The following is a 19,216-nucleotide window of genomic DNA, read 5'->3' as shown; positions in this document are numbered from 1 at the left end:
CTGTCAGCACACAGCAGAGGTCACCTGAGCTATGCACCAATGCAGGAGAAGGGAAAAATAAAGGCATCTGCAGTTCTGTGCTTGGATTGGGGGGAACAGCTCCCCAAACTCATGATAAACCCAGATAGGGAAACCCATCTATAATTCCAACATCTTAAATTAAGAATGCTAAATGTACTTCCTTTATTCCCCTAAAATGGTAGCTCTTCCTTCTAAAACCAGATTCATGCTGAACAGTCAGAGGGAGAAATCATTGCGTTTTAATTGGAGAAGTCCACAGAGCAATAGCTTTCCTTCAAGAAAAGGAATCTGCAAGTAATCCACTTACCACTAGGATTCAAAGCAGCTAGAGACTGCTGTTCATCATCTGGCCCAAACTAACCTCCTGGGCACCTACCAGGCCCCCAAGGTGCTACACAACCTTATCTGGACCTTCTCCTCTCTCACTAACACTTCCTTGGTGATTAAAAACACCTAAAAAATTGGGAAGCAGATGTGGCTCAACTGATAAGAGTTTCCACCTACCATATGGAGAGTCCAGGGTTCAATACCCAGGACCTTCTGTCCTGTGCAGCAAGCCAGCCCACACACTGTGCTGCCGTGCGCAAGGAGTGCCGTGCCATGCAAAGGCGTCCCCCGCGTAGGTGTGCCCCACGCGCAAGGAGTGCGCCCCACAAGGAAAGCCACCCCGCATGAAAAAAGCGCAGCCCACCCAGGAGTGGTGCCGCACACACGGAGAGCTGGCGCAGCAAGATGACAACAAAAAAGAGACACAGTTTGCCAGCACCACCTGACAATGCAAGCAGGTGTAGAAAAATACACAGTAAATGAACACAGAGAGCAGACAATGGGGGGAAGGGGAAATAAATAAATAAAATAAATCTTTAAAAAGAAACAAATACCTAAAATAGGGGGAAATGGGACTGTCTCCATTCAGAGGATACCAGCACAATGCACCTAATGAAGTAGATGGGAAACAAGAACCTAACACGGTCCTTAGGGGAAATACCAGGGGCTGAGCCCAAAGTCTGTTGAGCCCAACTTCCCAGCATGTTCCAGAAACCTGGAAAGTGATGAGAATGGCAGTAGCCTTCACCCTGGGCTTGCTAGTAAGTTCAACAAGACCTCAAGAATGTTTGTTTTTGTTTCTGCTACATGCCTCCAAAATCACTGGGGCGGTGGCTGCTACTGCAAAGAATTGAGGCTCTGGGCTCTCACGTGAGGCAAGTTATTACTGAGGGTCTGGATGGCTGCTTCCTCTGCTTTGGGATCACCCGTGTCCCGAAGCTGTCACCTCTCGGCTCTGGCAACTGTTTATCATCAGTTCCATAAAATGCTGAGCCTAGCTTACCTGGCCCCCTCATGGGGAGTGGTAACACTAGACAGCCGATCTACTCTCCAGCTATTCTTAGTGAGGAAAAGAACACCTGCTTTTCCTTGAGGTCAGTAAGTCTGACAAAGCCGTTCATCTCAGCAGCAATCTACTGCAGGGAGAGGCTTGGGTGGGGGCAGCCATGGAATTATCTGGAGCATTTTTCAAAAAGCATACCCCTTGTGCCCTGGGGATCACCATGAGCCACAATCGCTGGGGGGATTCCTCCACATCCCTCACAGGGCCCAGAGAGCAGAGGGTCAAGACTCACTCCTGGGTCAATGGCTCCCAAAGTCAACCCAGGGGCCGGCAGACACACACGAGTTGTTAAAAAGACAGATTCCAGGGTCACAGTGACAAAGATCTAACCCAGTTGTTTCTGGTGTAAGATCCAATTATCTGTCATTTTAACAAGCTCCCAGGTGATCCTGATGCACAGCCAGGTTTGAAAACCAGGCAGAGAGATGAACAAAGGAACAAAGTGATTCTGGTAAAATGGTTTTCTAATAGCGAAGCAGCGTTGAAGGCCCCTTTTCACTAGACCCAGGCCACACATTCCGAAAAACCCCTACATCTGACCATCGATAAGGAATTTCTACAATGGCTTCCTTGACTCCTCATTATTTCAGAGAAATAATCAGAAGGCTATGTGAATCTCACTTGTTCCATTCTTCTTTCCACACCCTGATTTGTTCAAAAAATCAGTTCACATTCAGCTGTGGGTCAGAGATGCTTGGGAGGAGGTTAAGAAGAGAAGAAAAGAAATGTTTAACTATCACAATATTGTAAAATGATATCTATCCTCCATTTTAGAGGTGAGAAAACAGCTTCAAAAAGTTGAGTAGTCTCTATGACAGAGGTGAGTTTGAGGAGAGCTCTGTGACCCTGAAGCCTGTGCCCAGCCCTTTCTTTACACTGTCCTAGAAGAGCATTTACATATTTTTGAGCACCTGCGTGCCAGCCATTGTACGGATATTATTCTCTTATTCAATCCTCACAACAACCCTGCAAGGGAGACATTGTTATTCCAGTCATGAAGAAATAAGGGAAATCCCTGGGCTTAGGTGCAGACCTGGTGCTGTGATAGGACACCATGTCTGTTTTTTCCAAAAACCCTCCCTCCAGCCCCAGTTGGTATAAAATACATGAGATATAAAATCAGAAGTTATTTTTTTGGTGCATAATCAGCTAAAAATATGGTTGAGTTTTCATGTGAGCCTATCCATAGTGCTCCTTTCTCCACAAATTGTCAGCTCATGTAACCACCAAGGCCAGGTTTCTTAACACTGACTTTAACAAGAAAACTGGGAATCCAGGAGGCCGAGAGCTAAGCCTCACAGGTCCCCTTCCAACCAATTATTCCAATTCTCTAAAATAATATAATCCACCCACTCCTGCTCTTTGGGCAAATACGAATGGGGCACAGAAGATGGCCAGCTGTGTGGTATGGCCTCCACACCCAGCCTGTGGAGACCCTTCCTTTTCCTGAGGAAGCATCTGACCTGCACATCAGTAGCAACACGGGCCAGGACTTTCAGAGATGAAGCAAGACCAGTTAGATTTCTTTGCCCTTTTCATTCTTCTTGGGGGTCTGAAGGATGCTTCAAAGTAATGATAATAAAACGAAAGAGTGAAATAAATTTAGTATTCTTGTGAGACTTCTTCCTTAACTATACTGTTTAAAAGAATTGGGGGATTGGGCAGGAGAACTGAGTGAGGCAGCCTATACACACACTCACACCCGAGGCACAGGTACACAGGGCTTGCTGAAGTCTGAAAGCCAACAGGAAATCTGATAAATCTCCGGGTAACTCCAGGCCTCACACTCAGTGTCAGGTAGCAGCCATCTGCAGCTGGAGGAGGCGCAAGAGAGCATTGAGAAGGCCCCGCCCTGAGGCACAGACAGCAGGGTCCACTAAAAAGAAAACCTAGACAAACCCTTCAGGTACCCAGTTCCTAAGCCCTGCTAAAGGGAAGGTTTTGGTCCCACCCTCACATAATTTGAATCCAAAGCAACTGCCCAGACCCTGCTCAACTATCAACTAGATGTACTCAAAGCCCCTCACTGATGGCCCGTCAGAAGAAGAGGGTCCATTTCTGGGTATAAACCCTCTTATCCTCAGTCTTTAAAGTTCTTCTGCACATGATGTTCGGCAACAATCAAAAATTACAAGGCACATAAAGTTGCAAGACAATGTGACCCACGACCAAGAAAAGAAACACTCAATAGAATCAAATCTAGAGATGACCCAGATAGTGGAAATATCATATAGAGACTTTAAAATACCTGTGATAAAATGTTTTAAGGATCTATGGGACAAGGTGGACAAGCTCGAGAATTTCAGCAGAGAGATGGAAACTACATTGTCAATTCTAAGAGCATTTAACTCTCCTAATATACAGATCTTCAAGGACAGGAAATATATCTTATTCATTTTCATTTACAAGAACCCAGGGCCTAATATATAATAGGCAAAAAAAGAATGAGTATAAAATAATAAAAGAATTACTCACACACAAACACACACAAAAGAAAGCTTTTACTTTGTATCAGGTGGACTGCAATCTCATATGTCTAATAAGATACATCAGAATCCAACAGGTGAGGTCTTAAATCTTATTCTCCCACAAAGTAGAGCTTCTCCATCCATTTCATTTTTTTTTCTCTCCCCTTACTCCCCCACCCTGGTTGTCTGTTCTCTGTGTCTATTTGCATCGTCTTCTTTGTCCGCTTCTGTTGTTGTTAGCGGCACGGGAATCTGTGTTTCTTTTTGTTGTGTCATCTTGTTGTGTCAGCTCTCTGTGTGTGTGGTGCCATTCCTGGGCAGGTTGCACTTTCTTTCGCGCTGGGTGGCTCTCCTTACAGGGCACATTCCTTGCGTGTGGGCTCCCCTATGCAGGGGACACCCCTGCGTGGCACGGCACTCTTTATGCGCATCAGCTCTGCACATGGGCCAGCTGCACACGGGTCAAGGAGGCCCGGGGTTTGAACCGCGGACCTCCCATGTGGTAGACGGACGCCCTAACCACTGCCCCATTTCATTTTTATAGCTTGACCCATTAGAAGACCCAACCCAACAGCTATTTTGTTCTTTCTCATTTCTACCTGTAATGTTTGATTTGGACACCCAAATTCCTCCACAAATTCAGAGGGAAGCATACCTCACATAGGCTCCAATAACACAAATGGCCTTCACCCTGATTATAACTGGGTTTCTTTCCCAGTCTGCAATTGAAGGGAAACATGCGTAAACACACACAGAATTAGTTCATTACTTCTGCACTAGGTGGGAAATGGTAAACAGTTTTGCAAACAGAAGGGGGCTGTAAAAATCATTTCTTTTCCCTGTCATTAGTTTTATGAACTTTTCCCAATAATGATTTGAATCACTTCCTCATGTAGAAGAGTACAAAAAATATCAATATTGGGCAGCAGCTGTGACTCAATCAGTTGGGCTCCTGTCTACCATATAGGAGGCCATGGGTTCACGTCCCGGGGCCTCCTTGTGAAGGCAGGCCTGCCCGCAAGCACTGTGGAGTGCCACCGGGCAGCAAGTGCTGCAGAGAGCTGCCTCAGCAAGGTAACGCAACAAAAGGGAGACAAGCAAAAACACAGACGAGCGTGCAGCAAATGGACACAGAGAGCAGACAGCAAGCAAAAAGCCGCAAGGGTAGTGAGTATCAATATTGTGAAAATCAGAGGCAAACAGATAGGGGAGACAAGCACATAAGATGTCAAGCTGCACTCAGTACATTCAAATTTTCAGAAATCCTCCAGAGGAGGCTACAGGTTCAAGGGACAAAGGGTGAGGAATGCAGCCAAGAAGCACACCAGGTCCCTTTCAGGACCCAACTTGCCCCCTTGTGGCTGGGAAGATATGCAGTAAGCCCAATACCAATAGCTTTAAATGCTCTGCCAAGAAAGCTGCTCACTAATCCTCTCTTTAAATCTTTGCAGGGGAAAGACTCGGAGGACGGGGAGGAAATCTCTGTTTTTTGATCAGGTTCTTTGCAGCTTTCTCCTTTTACTTAAACCCTCCATCCTACCATTTAGATATTGTCACCACTAAAGCACTGGTCAACCACACCAACACAAAGGGAGTTCCCTTCCTGGAGAGTTATGACTAGGGCATCCGCTCAAGCTTTCCTTGACTGCCCCAATTCTCAGTGCCGCGGCTGGGGGAGAGAAGAGGTCAACTTCCACAGGTGAATTACAATCCCATCAAGACTACGCACAGCAGGGAACAGATAAGTCCCCAAAAGGAAACCAGACCACCAGTAGCATGGAGGAATGGATGCTGAGCAGCCAAAACACGGGAGTGCCCACAAAAGTAGTTAATAAATATTTTTCAAGTTCCTATTCCCTAGAAACTGTACTTCAGAGAAAGACATTATTTAAACAGAAATCTGGGAAAACAGATGTACCTTCTTTATTCTAAAGTCACTCTTCATTTAAAAAGCTACATACCTGTCCTGAGGGTCATCCAGGCTCCCACTTTTCCTATAAATGAAAAGTTATTTCCCTAGGGACAACTTTGAGGCAATGGAGCCCACCTTCACCTCAAAGGTAGAAGAAAGGGAAGCTGTGAATTCCTTTTCACTGTAATTAACACATTCCAAGTGAGAATGAAGAACTACTACACCTGTAGGCTGACTCTTCCAAGGGGCCAACTCTCCCTGCTCCCTGCCTACTGATGAACTCTTCACCTCCAGGACCAGGGCCCTTCTGCTTGCTTGTCAGTCTGCCTGCAGACGGGTGACAACCAGTCCCTCAGAGACTAAGTGCAGAGCCTCTGAAACAGAGTCCTTTCCCCAATGTCTCAATACAATAATTGATTCTTCACCAGGATGACACAGAGTTCCGAAACCACAAGTGAGATCACATCACTCCTGTACTTAAAGACTTCCAGGAATCTTCTACTGTTTCAGAATTGCTGCAGGTTGTTTTGTAGGTGAACTCCCCAGAGCATTCAAGCCTTCTTTGATTTGGCTTCAGACCTCTGCTCCTCTCTTGCTAGATCCCATCCCCACCCCAGAATATTCCTTGGTCTCCATCCCTCCTCACCCCGCAACCATCTCAGCTCAGTAGCGCCCTCAGCCAAGGTGCTACACATCTTTCAAGGCTCAGGTCAAATGTCATCTCTGATCCACAACACAGCTCCCTTTGTCTTCACAATCATACCATCTTTATCCCCATTTACCACTGAAACTGGTTTGGCCTTTTTTAAGTGTTGGGTTTAAGTCTGTCTTCCCCTCTAGACTGCAAGTTGCCTGAGGGTAGTGACCCTAGATCACTTGTAGGTCCCGGAGACATAGTTCAACCAGCATTTCTTCTATACCAATTGCAAGTTTTGACCAAGCTGGCCACTCAAGAAACATTCACACAATAGAGTTAGTATGCACAGGCCTGCACTCAACCTGCACGTCAGCCTTTCCTCCCCAGGAGGGCCCAATCTTGAGTGGTGAGCTCACACCGTCTTCACCTTTCTTCTGCACAACGCAGCACGTACCAGGCCACCCACCTAAAGCAGCTCGAAGATGCTCTTTTCTCCAACCCCAAGGCCTCTGCGCAGACATTATTCCTCCCACCACTTTCCCTGCTGTCACAATCCTCATTCTGTTTGGATGGCCACCTGCCCCCACATTCAGATGTCCACTCAGAAAAGAACCCTTGCATTAATTGAGGGAGCCCTACCTCTTCCAAGGACTGAATGAGCCATGGGCACCTGAAGCAATTCAAGCCAATGCAATGTAAGAGGCATTCAGCTGCCGGCTTCGGGGAAGTTCTTCCTGATAAAGGGAGGTTTCTGCAGAATGTTGCTCTGTCTGTATGTGACCTGTGAACTGCAGCCGCCATTTTAACTTGGGGGAAAGCTGGCCTGAAGGTGCCTTGACATACTGAGGATGGCAGAGTGGAAAGGTGGGAAGAGCCTGAGTCACTGCACTGCCGAATGAATCAACCCTGGGGTCTCCTTCTACATGTCCTGTGTTTTACAAGAAACTCTTAACTTGCAGCAGAAAGAATCCTGAGTAGCAGGCTCTCATCAGTTAATGTATGAAATAACAATAACAGCAATGACAGTATGCTTTTATTATCTGCCACACAGGGCTCAGCTCTGGACAGAGTCACTTTCTTTTAGTACTCTTAGACCATCCTGTCTATGAGTACTATGATCCTCAGTCAAGGTTAACAGTCATTCAATAATGGGCCCAAGGTCACAAGTTAGATCTCGTGTACCCAGGCTGCCTAATTCTAGAAATTATGAGCTCTTCACCTCTTAGATTTTATGACACCAAACTCCCTATCCTATCCCTTCACATGTTCCTGGTAGACATGCTATCATGGTACCCATGACTGTGAAATTTCAAAGCTGGAAGAGGCCATCTAATAATAATAATAATCCAGCCCTTCCCTTAGCCCTCCTGGAGACTTACTTATCAGGCAAAATGAGTCAGTGATAGAACCAGGACAAGAAGACCCAAGTTTCTGGTTCCCTGGTTCATAGGGTTGAAGGGGATGGCATCAGATGGGCGATCAGAGCCACCAGAACTTCAGACAAACCAGGTACCAGGGCCAGGACCACTGCTTCCCAGTTAGTTCACTACAGAAGCATAAAAAGCCAGTTCAGGGAAAAATCTGCACTCACCAGCTGGGTTGATTTCTGTTTCTCCTGGTCAGTGACGCTCTCTTCTTTTTGTAGGGACACTTTCAGGTGTTTGATGGCTGCCTCTCTTTCCCTCTGGAACAGATTGTCCCGGATTATGGCCTGCTCCTGTTCATACCTGTGCCAGAAGAAAGGTGAGAAGCAGGTGCAGGTGGCATGACTGGCAAATGTCACCAGGAAAAGGTCTGCACGCTACTTCAGCTGGCAGAAGGGGCTGGGATCCAAAGGCCAAGGGAACTGGGTGGCTGGTGGGGAAGGGGAGGATGCCCTGAAATTTGAGCCAAATTGCACAGAGGAGAAAGGCCACTGTCTACGCTCAGCCATACAGCCTATTGTTTCACCCCTCTAGAGGGGACAAGGAAACAGCCACACTTATTCAGCCGGGACTATACAAAATTAGGAACAGGAGCCCTGGGTACTAGGTGAGGAATTCAGCAGTCATATGCCATCAGAGTGGGTAGGAAGATGGAAAACTCTACCTTCCCCTTGCTTCTACTTGAACTGCAAGGTTTCAGATAACAACAGTGCTTGGTTTTGAACATTTAACTCTTTATTTTAAAAAGGTTCCTACCCCTTAACCTATTTCTGGGTATTCTGCCTAATAAATAATGCTAGAGAGAGAGAAAGTTATTAGCTTTGTGATTCTCTTAGCTGTATTTTTCATTACAGTGAAAAAAAATGCAAACAATTGAAATGTCCAATAATCAAGGGCAGGCTAAAGAGGATATGGTACAATCATTCAATGATAAAGTACATAGCCAGTAGAAAATATATTCTTTGATGTATCTAGAGGTGGAATCTAAAAGTTGAGATTACAAACAATACTTATAGCAATAAAAATGTTTATAAAGCAGGTGCAATAAATGGAAAATACTTCTAATACTAAGAGAAAATAGCAAGGTATAAAATTATACATGCAGTGTGATGACAAGTATATTTTTTTAAAAAAAAGCCCTAAGACAGAGGAAAGAAGAGATTTGAAAGGAATATTCCAAAACATTAACAGTAGCTATCTTGAGTTGGTAAGTGTATGGGTAATTTTTAAAATTTTACGTATTTTCTAAATCTTTCGTTAGCAGGTATTACTTTCACATTGTTTAAATATTTAGAAGTACAAAAGAGAAAAATGTTCAGGTTAGTTATTCTTGGAGAGGCCTCTTAGCATTGAGGAGGGGTGTAGTAAATTCTCAAAACATGAGACTCAGCATAGCACAGAGCCATGGAACAGACCCAATATTGCTGACCTACTAAAGGGACCGATCCCCTGACTGTGGCTGGCCCTGGGACCCCTACGCTAGCATTTCTGATCATTTGACCACAGAGAGACCAATTCTCTCGAGGATGTTGAAGAAGTCAATCAACAACACTCATGGTTTACATTATGTGCTTCATACACGCTAACATATTTAGTCATGACAACACCCTGGTGAAAGAAGTCCTAGAACTCTCCCTTCTTACAGGCTTAGAGGGATGAAGTAATATTCCAGAGTCATGTAACTCATAAGACATAGAATCAGGATGCAAGCCTGCACTCGCTGAGAACATCTGTGCCCTTGACCGCTGTTCTAGAAGGCCTCGGGGAAGAGGAAGCAGGGCCCATTTTTGAGGGGTAGCCAGCTCTCTGGGACTGTGTGCTGTGCTGGTGAGACCCCTCCAGCACCCTAGAGCCAGTTAATCTAGCCGGCTACAGTTAGAGCTGTGAGGGTGCCACTTTCTTCCTATGTCTAAAACTGCATGCACATGGGCATACGCAGAGAAAGTCTAATCACTCGACTGTTTGACCCTGCTTTTTTAAAAACTGTTTTTTAGGAACATTAGCAATCAACTCCCCTATCTCACCCCTTTTGGTGTTTCTTTCTCTTTAAACTAGGAACAGTGAGCACCACCTATACCATAGGATAGTTGCATGACTCAGTTGAGATCAAATATGTCATGACAAACCCTTAAGACCTGCAGCAAGGGGAAGGGGATCCAAGGAACAAGGAATCCAAGCAGAGTCTAGGGGTGGGGTGAATGGGAGGCTCTGTTCTCACCTCCTGAGCAGATCCTCCTGCGATAGGGGCTCCTGGCCACTGCTGTCCTCTGACCTTGGTGGTCTGGATTCTGCAAAGGGAAGAGAAGAAGGGGCCTGTCAGCAGCTTCCTCCCAGGATAAACAAAGGCAGAGCAGTCAGCCAGGGACAGAGGCTCAGGAATGAGCCTCCACAGAGAAATACAAACCAATCCCTTGATGCCAAGGACCCCATCACAAAGCCCCATCCTCTCCTCTCTTGCAAGGGTCTCTGCAGCCAGGGCTGCTTACTGTGCTGTGCTTGGCAGCAGGCCAAGCCATTTCAGCACAATGTTCCAAAGCCATCCCTACTCACTGAACAATTATTTGGAATCTGGGTCATCTACTGATACAGGCCAGGGATGGCTAAGGGGAGGCACCTGGGGGCGGTCCAGGTTTGGGCATTGGGCAGGGGCAAGGAGACATGCCTGAAGTCTTGTTTCCCTCCGTACCTCATTCGACAGAGTTCCAATCCTGAAGGCAGCAGATACCCCACCTGACGCCTATTGATACTGTAACCTGTCTCACCTCTTTCTGAGTTGTTCTGGTAGGTCGACCTTTTGATTTTCACAAATTTGGGCATTTCTGAGCAAATCTAATTCATCTCTGTCTGCTATATGGTGGTGCTTAAGGTTCTGTTACCACCTGCCCCATCCTGCTCCAGGCTTCATTCCTCCAAGCTACCTTTCAGTAGAAACTCACCATCTTTCTGGGGCTGCCCCGAATATTCTACAGCACGGGGTTCGAAAACAGCAGCATCCACAGCTGCAGGCTCTGTGAAAGAATACACAGGGATCTGCTATCGCATTCCCAAGCCCTTTTAGGGGAGGCCTGAGCACTCAGCCCTTCGGGGAGGCACTTGCAGAACTCATTAATCATCTTATTCTCTCTAGGCAAACCACCTCTCCGGAACAGAGAGCGGATGGTGGTGCCTGGGCCTGTGAGCACCCAGTAACACTGCCAAGTTCTCAACTTTGAATAAAGAAAAAAAATAGCACTGTGCTGTCAGGCTTTTATTTCCCAGGCTTACTTATTGATTTATTTATAACAGCTTTATTGAGGTATAATTTATCCTTTCTCTTTTTTGTTTTTTTGTTTTTTATAACTACAAAAATACTCTCTCCCCATTGTAGAAAATGCTGCACTCATTTATAACCCCATGGCAGCGTTAAGTACCCACCCACCTCGTGTCTCATAATATTCATTGTTTAATATGCATTTCCTTAATTATTACTGAAGGTGAGAACCTTTTCACATGCTTATGGCCATTTGTGCACATTTTCCATTGAGCTGTCTTTCTCAAAGATCTTCAAGAAATCTTTATATATTAAGGCTACTAATGCTATGTCCTGTTTACCTTTCATTCCTTGTTTACTTTTTCTAAATGGTCTCTAACTTCTTGTAATCACATTTCCCACTTCTTAACTTAAGGTTTCTTTACTTGCTGTGTGGTTAGAAAGTCTACTTTTCAGTATAGTTTTATGGCTTCACTTTTTATATTAAATCTTTTAATTCCTCTGACATTTATTTCAGGGTATGGTGTAAGAGAAGGATTTATTTTTAACTTGCTTTTCTAACTTTATTCCTGTCACCAAAATAAAAGCAAAAACTGATTTCAAAAATAAAAAGTATCATAAAATTAATTAGTCAACTTCAAGACAGTCCATTTATGCTATTTTCAGCATTCAGGAACTCCTACCCATCATTAAAACAGCAAAATATTTTGTTATAACTAAAAACAAATGACAAATGAACCACTATTTTTGCCTTTTAAACTGCTCAAATGTTCCAAAACTGGAACAAATTCTTATCTTCCAAAGCTGAAACAGATACGTGTAGCATATATTTCAGCAATTTCTGCTTTTCCCATCACTTTCTCCCCTTAACCAGCTTATTAAAGGACACTGGGTCAAGTTTAACCCCTCTTTTCATCAGTAGCCTAGAAATAGACTGGGGGGTTAGCCCTTTTTGGTAAAGGAAGAGGTCCTCTAGTCTGGGTTTCGAGAATCTCACCTCAGTCCCTTCACTGGTAAATGGTCAAATATGTCAGGGTTCAAAGATGTTATTTACTCAAATGCCTGCAGGAAGCCCTGAGGCAGGCAACACAGGGGCTAGAAGGGTCAGAACCCCTTGGCCTGGAGATGAGGCTGTGCTCTCGGGCCACCTGAATGCCTTCCCTCCACCACCCCTTCCCCTGTTCTTTCTGCTTCTAGGTCTCCAAGCGGGCCAGGCTGAACCATACCTGGCGCCATCTGCCAAGCCTGAAACACCCATCTACCACTGTTATAGCCTTCAAAATCTGTTTCAAACGTCCACCTTCCCCAAAAGCCCCCTCTCTAAAGTGAGTCACTCCCTCCACTGCTACTTGGGCCTGCTGCTGGTGCTGCCTTACCACATGATATCACCACCTACCAGGCTAGACACCAAGCACCTTTACAGAGCCAAGCACCCCCAAAGAGAGCAATCCTGTCTTAGCTACTCCTATGCCCTGGCACGAGGTACAGGACTGATGAAGGAAGAGGCTCTAGCTTCTGCCGTCTAGAATCTTATAATCTAATAGAGAAGCATATATAAGAGACAACTCTCGCACATGGTCACGTCCACGGTGATACAGTGAACCACTGCGGGATAGAATTTATCCTCAGGAGTGGCACAGCTCATCCAGCCATTTATTTAAAAAAAAGAAAAAATCAAGTTGCATGTTACACCTACGATGACAGAAAAGACCAGGTCCTCATGAACAAGCACTACTGAGTAGAACAAGCAGTTGGTTCAAGGACTTTTTATTGTGCAATGTCAATATTTGTGTGCCTCACATTCTTCCTCAACTTTGTTTTTGCTAAAAGTAGTTCTTTGGGGAAATCACAAGTATCTTCCTTTGTGGTAGGCACCACAGGGTAGGGGACAAATCCGCTTTGAGTCTGGTTTGTGCACCAGCTAGAGGTGGGCTAGGGAAAAGAAGAGGAACTCCCAGGAGATGAGGGTAAATAGAGCCCCCTCCCAGAAGCCCAAAGGGGAATCATCCCAGGAGCCAGGCCAGGGCCAATTGACTTTAGGGTCAGGTTAGAGCAACAGAGGCTGTCATTGACACCATTCAACTTCACTTGGCCCAATTCATGAAAATCCCTATAATTCCTTGGACCATATCAGAGAAAACAATAATGGTTATATTTCTTTTCAGGACCCTTAAAAGCAAATTCTTACCTGCGTTGTCAAACTAAGCCCTCCCACCTCCCTTTTTTTAACATATGGAGAAACAGAAACAAAGTGAGGGAAACCAGTCTGGCTTGAATCATGTGAGCTCTGCCGAAACTGTACTGCTTGCGTTGTACCAGACAGCGTCTGTCACACACAGAAAGCCACATTCTCCTGGAAAGCATTTACCAGAAAGGAGTTGCTTCCATCACCCAGACACAAACTGGAGCACATTAGCAGCCACATATGTTGACAAACATGTTATTTTTCCTTCCTTTCACCCTCTATCCCTAGAGGAGGAAGAATCGTTGCAATCCACCATACCTTTTTGAGAGCCACATGCAGAAGATGGAGGAGCTGGCTGCTGTGCTTTTAAAGGCTGACTGGAATCCTTCATCCGGTTAACCACATCTTCTGACAGCTATGGGAAGAGTTGGTGAATGGGAAGAGAGGGTCAGGGAAGGAGGAGTTCTATCACAGCTTTTCTCATGTGATCTCCCAAGCACTTGGCCCCCTCAAGACCCAGTCCATGAATACCATTCCACTCAAGGGCCTCTGAGTGGCTCACCTGGTTAAAGCCAAACTCCTGTGTCTGGAATTTCAGGCCTACTATACGGAATATATCCCCTCCTGTCTCCCCAGTTCCACCCCTTTTTCCTCCCCTACAAACCACTTACACGCAGTGGAACCTGAGTTCTCACTTTTCTTACCTCCTCTGAATTCACTCTGCTGTGGGGCCTCCTTGGGAGTACTCTACCTCCTACTGGCCTCATCCTAATGGCTTGTAAATACCTTGAGGGTGGGGGCTGCATCTTATTCACCTCGGTATACTCTCCAGGGCCACTGATACAGTACGTAATCAAAAGAGTGCTTAACTCATTCAACTCAGCTCCCCCAAATGAAGACTGGATAACCAAAACTTTTATTCATTTTCAAGGAAGTGAAATAGGCATGAGGGTGTCATAAAACAGTTCACCGAGATGAAACAGCAAACTAGGGAGAAATCCAGAATAAAAACCCTTAAGAGTTCACTTCAGTAAATATTTATTAAGTGCCTAATATGTGCAAGGCATCATAAAGCACAGTTGAGGAGAAGAGATTAAAAGTGACTTTACATATCTAGCTGAGAAAAATACTCCCAAATGTACATAGAGGCATAGACAAGGATGCTCATGGTAGGGGTATGGGAAAGAGAAACAGCAGAGAAAAAACACAAAAACAAAAATAAAACTGGAACCAATATTTACACCAACAATAGGGAAATGGTTAAAGAAATCGTAATATTTCTATCATAAGATTTCTACGAAGGGGGTACATACACCAGTATGCCTGTAGCAGTAAGTTCATTATAAAATATCTGAGATGTTATATTCTATGGAATATTATGCAACCATTAGGACAGAATGAGGTAAGACATGAATATAGTGACATGGGAGGATGCAGGGGATATATACTGCTGGTATTTCTAAAAGCCATACAATGGGAAGCAGATGTGGTTCAACTGATAGAGCATCCGTCTACCATACAGGAGGTCCACGGTTCAAATCCAGAGCCTCCTGGCTCTTGTGGTGAGATGGCCTATGCGCAGTGCTGCCACACGCAAGGAGTGCTGTGCCACACAGGGGTGTCCCCTGTGTAGGGGTGCCCCATGTGCAAGGAGTACACCCTGCAAGAAGAGCTGCCCTATGCAAAAAGTGCAGCCCGCCAGGAGTGGCGCCACATACACACAGAGCTGATGGAACAAGATGACGCAAGAAAAAGAGACACAGATTCCCATGCTTCCTGACAAGAATGCAAGCGAACAAAGACTAACACACAGCAAATGGACACAAGAGAGCAGACAACAGGGGCGGGGTGGGGGAAGGGGAGAGAAATAAATAAAAATAAATCTTTAAAAAAAAAAGCCATATAACAATATATCAACTGTGTAAAAAGACATATACAATTATTAAAAAACAGATATACAAATATAAATACAGCTGAATGTAAATATATGATGCACACATTCACAAATGTGAACATACATTTGCATTTACACATATATGCACATATCTTTGTGTTTTGTGTGTGTTTGTGTGCAGGGCACGCATGCTCAGAGATGAAAGTCTACAAGGCTGACACCAAAGTATGTCCATGATAATCCCCTGGGGGTAAGGGCAAGGAGAGCAAGGTCAGAACTTTCACTTTAACACTTCTGCGTATTAATTTTTTATCATGAACATTTATTTAGTAACTTAAAACTGTAATAATAATAATTGAGTCCCTCTAGTATTTAGGATTTAACAAATTAAATAGTTAATTAATGAGACAGGACAAAAGAAAAACAGACATATAATCAATAGAATAGAACTGAGATTCCAGAAAGAAAGCTGTATATCTATGGTCACCTGACTGTTGACAAAGGTGCAATGGGGAAGAAATCAGTCTTTCAACAAGTTGATGCTGGGACAAAAGGATATCCAGAGGCAAAAGAACTAATTTGTGCCCTTTACTCACACCACATACAAAAACTAACTCAAAATGAACCAGAGGACTACATATGAGAACTAAAACTATAAAACTTTTGTTAGAACACATAAGGGTAGGGCGCCACACTGGTCCAGAATGGAGTGGGCAGGACAGCAATTAGGTGGCGCAGCTACGCAGGCTCTACGCCTAGGCTGCCAACCATGGGCAAACTCTCTGCATACAGGCTGCTGCAGCACTCTGCAGGGACAGGCGACTTTATAGCAGAGTAAGTGGAAGTGGGGACTTTGGTGTCAGGTGGACCTGGATTTAGGTCACCACCCTTCCACCTACTTTAGCTGTGTCAGCTTGTTATGATACCATCTGGTACCAACCTGGCTATTGGAACCTACAGTAGTAAAGTGAAATACTCCAGGCTCTCCAGCACAGACGATGACTACATTGACCTTCATTTAAGAAAAGCCCTCCTAAGATTGTAAGGCCACTGCGCTTCCCACCGTGCTGTTTTCAATTGGCACATTTCTCTTTCTCACAGGCCCACACCTGCTGGTGGGCTACATCAGCAAGGGAGAGGCTGACCAGGCTGTTCCCATTCTGATCCTTGGTGTCCTGGTGCTCGCCCAGTTTCTAACACCTGCGCATCGCCTACCACACATCCAAAGGCTCCTGGAGTTACTCCTACAATGGCGTCTCAGACTTTGATGACTAGCACCCAACCTCAGCCCAGAGAAGAGCACAGATGGGACTGAGCCAGCTTTCAGACATGAGGCTAAGAGCTAAGGAGTCCTGCAGCGGGCAGATGTTTAACAAAACTATGGCCAGATTTTATGGCTCCAACCCAAAGATGTTCACTGAGCTTACAATGAGCTAACTAGGGCACGCTTTATTTTTCATCTCCTGGCCCTGGCAAAAGCTCCTGATAAGTTTTTCCACTTGAATTGTTATCATGGAAGAATAGCAATGTTAATTGTATAGGGAAGCAGGAAGTTATTTTGTAGTGGAAAGTGTTGCCATCATCGCCCTTTTTAGAGTTGAGTGTTTCATTTTGTTCTTGTGACAAATGGAAAATGCAGTATGTATAATTTCTTATTACTAAGTAATTTATTTTGAAAATATCTAAGAGTCTTATCTCCTACATGTTTTTTCAAACTTCGTATTCTAGGAGAAAACCTGGTAAAATCAAATATTAATGTGGGTGCATCTGTAATATATTTACTCGCTTTCTTACTGACAGCAACCAGGGAATTTTAAAACCTCAGAGCAGGTTTTCAAAAAGGTAAACACTTTCTCCCTTCACCAATTCCTGGCCAGCTCTGACATGGTTCACTGAAAGGATGGCCAGAAGATGATTTGGTTCATTCTGTCCTTTTGTAGAGCAAGATGATCTGTACAACCCATAGTTAGCACAATGTATTATGATAACATTCTGCTAAAGATCAAAAGACTGGGCCTAGATCACCAGAGGACTAGACTGGCTTAGCATGATTCTGATTCCTAGCCTGCAAAAAGTGACTTGTATTCAAAGGGAATCAAAATGGCAAAATCAAAAAAAAAGAAAAGAAAAGAAGAGAGAAAACATAAGGGTAAACCTTTGAGACCTTGGATTTGGCAATGGGTTCTGAAATATGAGACCAAGAGCAAAAGCAACTAAAGAAAAAAACTGGTAAATTAGACTTCATCAAAATGAAACTTTGTCCTTCAAAGTGCACCATCAAGAGAAAAAGACAACCCACAGAATGGGAGAAAATATTTGCAAATCTTTTTTCTGGTTAGGAACTTGTATCTAGAATATATAATGAATTCCTATGGGTCAATACCTAAAAATATGGTCTAAGGATCTGAATAGACATTATTCCAAAGAAGTTATATAAATGGCCAATAAGAACATGATGTTCAATATCATTAGTCAATAGAGAAATGTATATCAAAACCACCATGAGATACTTCACACACTAGGACGGCTATAATCAAAAACTCAGATAACAACAAAGGTTGGTAAGGATAAGGAGAAACTGGAACCTTCTTTCATTGCTGGTAGGAAAGAAAAATGGTTCAGCAACTTAAGAAAAGTCTGGCAGTTATGTGAACAGTTTAAACATAAAGTTACCATTTGATCCCAGCAATCCGACTCCTAGGTATCTAACTAAGAGAAATTAAAAGATATGCCCACACAAAAATTTGTAAGCAAATGTTCAAAGCAGCAGTATTCATAGTAGCCAGACTGTGGAAACCACTCAAATCCCCATCACTTGTAAATGGATAAAGAAAATGTGGTATAGCTATACAACGGAATATTATTTAGCCTTAAAAAGTAATGAAGTTCTGATACATGCTCTAACACAGATGAACCTTGAAAACATTATGCTAAGTGAAGGAAGCCAGACACTAAAGGCCTCGTATTGTCTGCTTTCATTTACATGAAATATCCAGGATAGGCAAATCTACAGACACAGAAAGATTAATGGGGGAAGCGAACTTGGCCCAATGGATAGGGCATCCGCCTACCACATGGGAGGTCCGCGGTTCAAACCCCGGGCCTCCTTGACCCATGTGATGAGCTGGCCCATGCACGGTGCTGATGTGTGCAAGAAGTGCCATGCCACACGGGGGTGTCCCCCATGTAGGGGAGCCCCACGCGCAAGGAGTGCACCCCAAAGGAGAGCCGCCCAGCGCAAAAGAAAGGGCAGCCTGCCCAAGAATGGCGCCGTACACACGGAGAGCTGACGCAACAAGATGATGCAACAAAAAGAAACACAGATTCCCAGTGCTGCTGATAAGGATAGAAGCGGTCACAGAGGAACACAGCAAATGGACACAGAGCAGACAACTGGGGGGAGGGGGGGGAGAAGGAAAAAAAAAAGATTAGTGGTTGCCTAGAGCTATAATATGGGGTTTCTTTGGGGGGTGATAAAAATGTTCTAAAAAAGATGACGGCAATGATTGCATAACTCTGTGAATATGCTAAAACCACTGATTTGTCACTTTCAATAAATGAATTGCATGGCATGTGAATAAATAAAGCCACTGCCAAAAAACAGAAAGAGAAAGAAGACCAAAGACAAAAATGAGCAGCCCAGCCAGGATGTCATTAAGAAAACAGCCTGAGACCTCAGAACCTGGAGCAGCCACGGAAGACAGGCCCACAAGGATCGCTGAAGTGAAAGCAGGACTTAAGAGAGAAGAGAAGCCACTCTATGTGTTTTGGGGTATGGCAAGCAACGTGTAGCAAGGTGCAGAGGGGCACAGAGAATGCTGTGCAGTCAGAAAAGGGGCACCTATGCCAGTACACCTGTAGCAGCAAGTTCATTTTGGAAGGTAAAGGCTGTAAAGGTGGAAATAGATGAAGCTGCACAGGAAGTCCTAAAGAGAACACCCTGGAGCAGGCAACAGTCCTCTTCACCACAAAGTGACAAGGGCCTGCCTGCAGCAGCAGCATTGGATGAAGGCTATGTGTGGTGGCTGACTTGAC

General features: G+C 44.5%; 1 protein-coding gene across 2 annotated transcripts in view; it reads right to left on the bottom strand.

Annotated features, from left to right (window-relative positions):
• CHCHD6 (coiled-coil-helix-coiled-coil-helix domain containing 6) overlaps window positions 1-19,216 on the bottom strand; it is a 261,817-nt gene that overhangs the window by 225,318 nt on the left and 17,283 nt on the right. For both annotated transcript variants that reach the window (XM_004449101.2, XM_058288965.2), the window contains exons 2-4: window positions 13,606-13,702; window positions 10,071-10,140; window positions 8,020-8,155 (exon numbers count right to left, since the gene is read on the bottom strand). In XM_004449101.2, coding sequence (XP_004449158.1) covers window positions 8,020-8,155; window positions 10,071-10,140; window positions 13,606-13,702 — 303 coding nt within the window. The remainder of the gene's footprint in view (window positions 1-8,019; window positions 8,156-10,070; window positions 10,141-13,605; window positions 13,703-19,216) is intronic.

The sequence above is a fragment of the Dasypus novemcinctus genome, chromosome 26 (assembly GCF_030445035.2).
Source record: "Dasypus novemcinctus isolate mDasNov1 chromosome 26, mDasNov1.1.hap2, whole genome shotgun sequence".
Lineage (NCBI taxonomy): Eukaryota > Metazoa > Chordata > Mammalia > Cingulata > Dasypodidae > Dasypus > Dasypus novemcinctus.
This window is presented reverse-complemented; position numbering and strand designations above follow the sequence as displayed.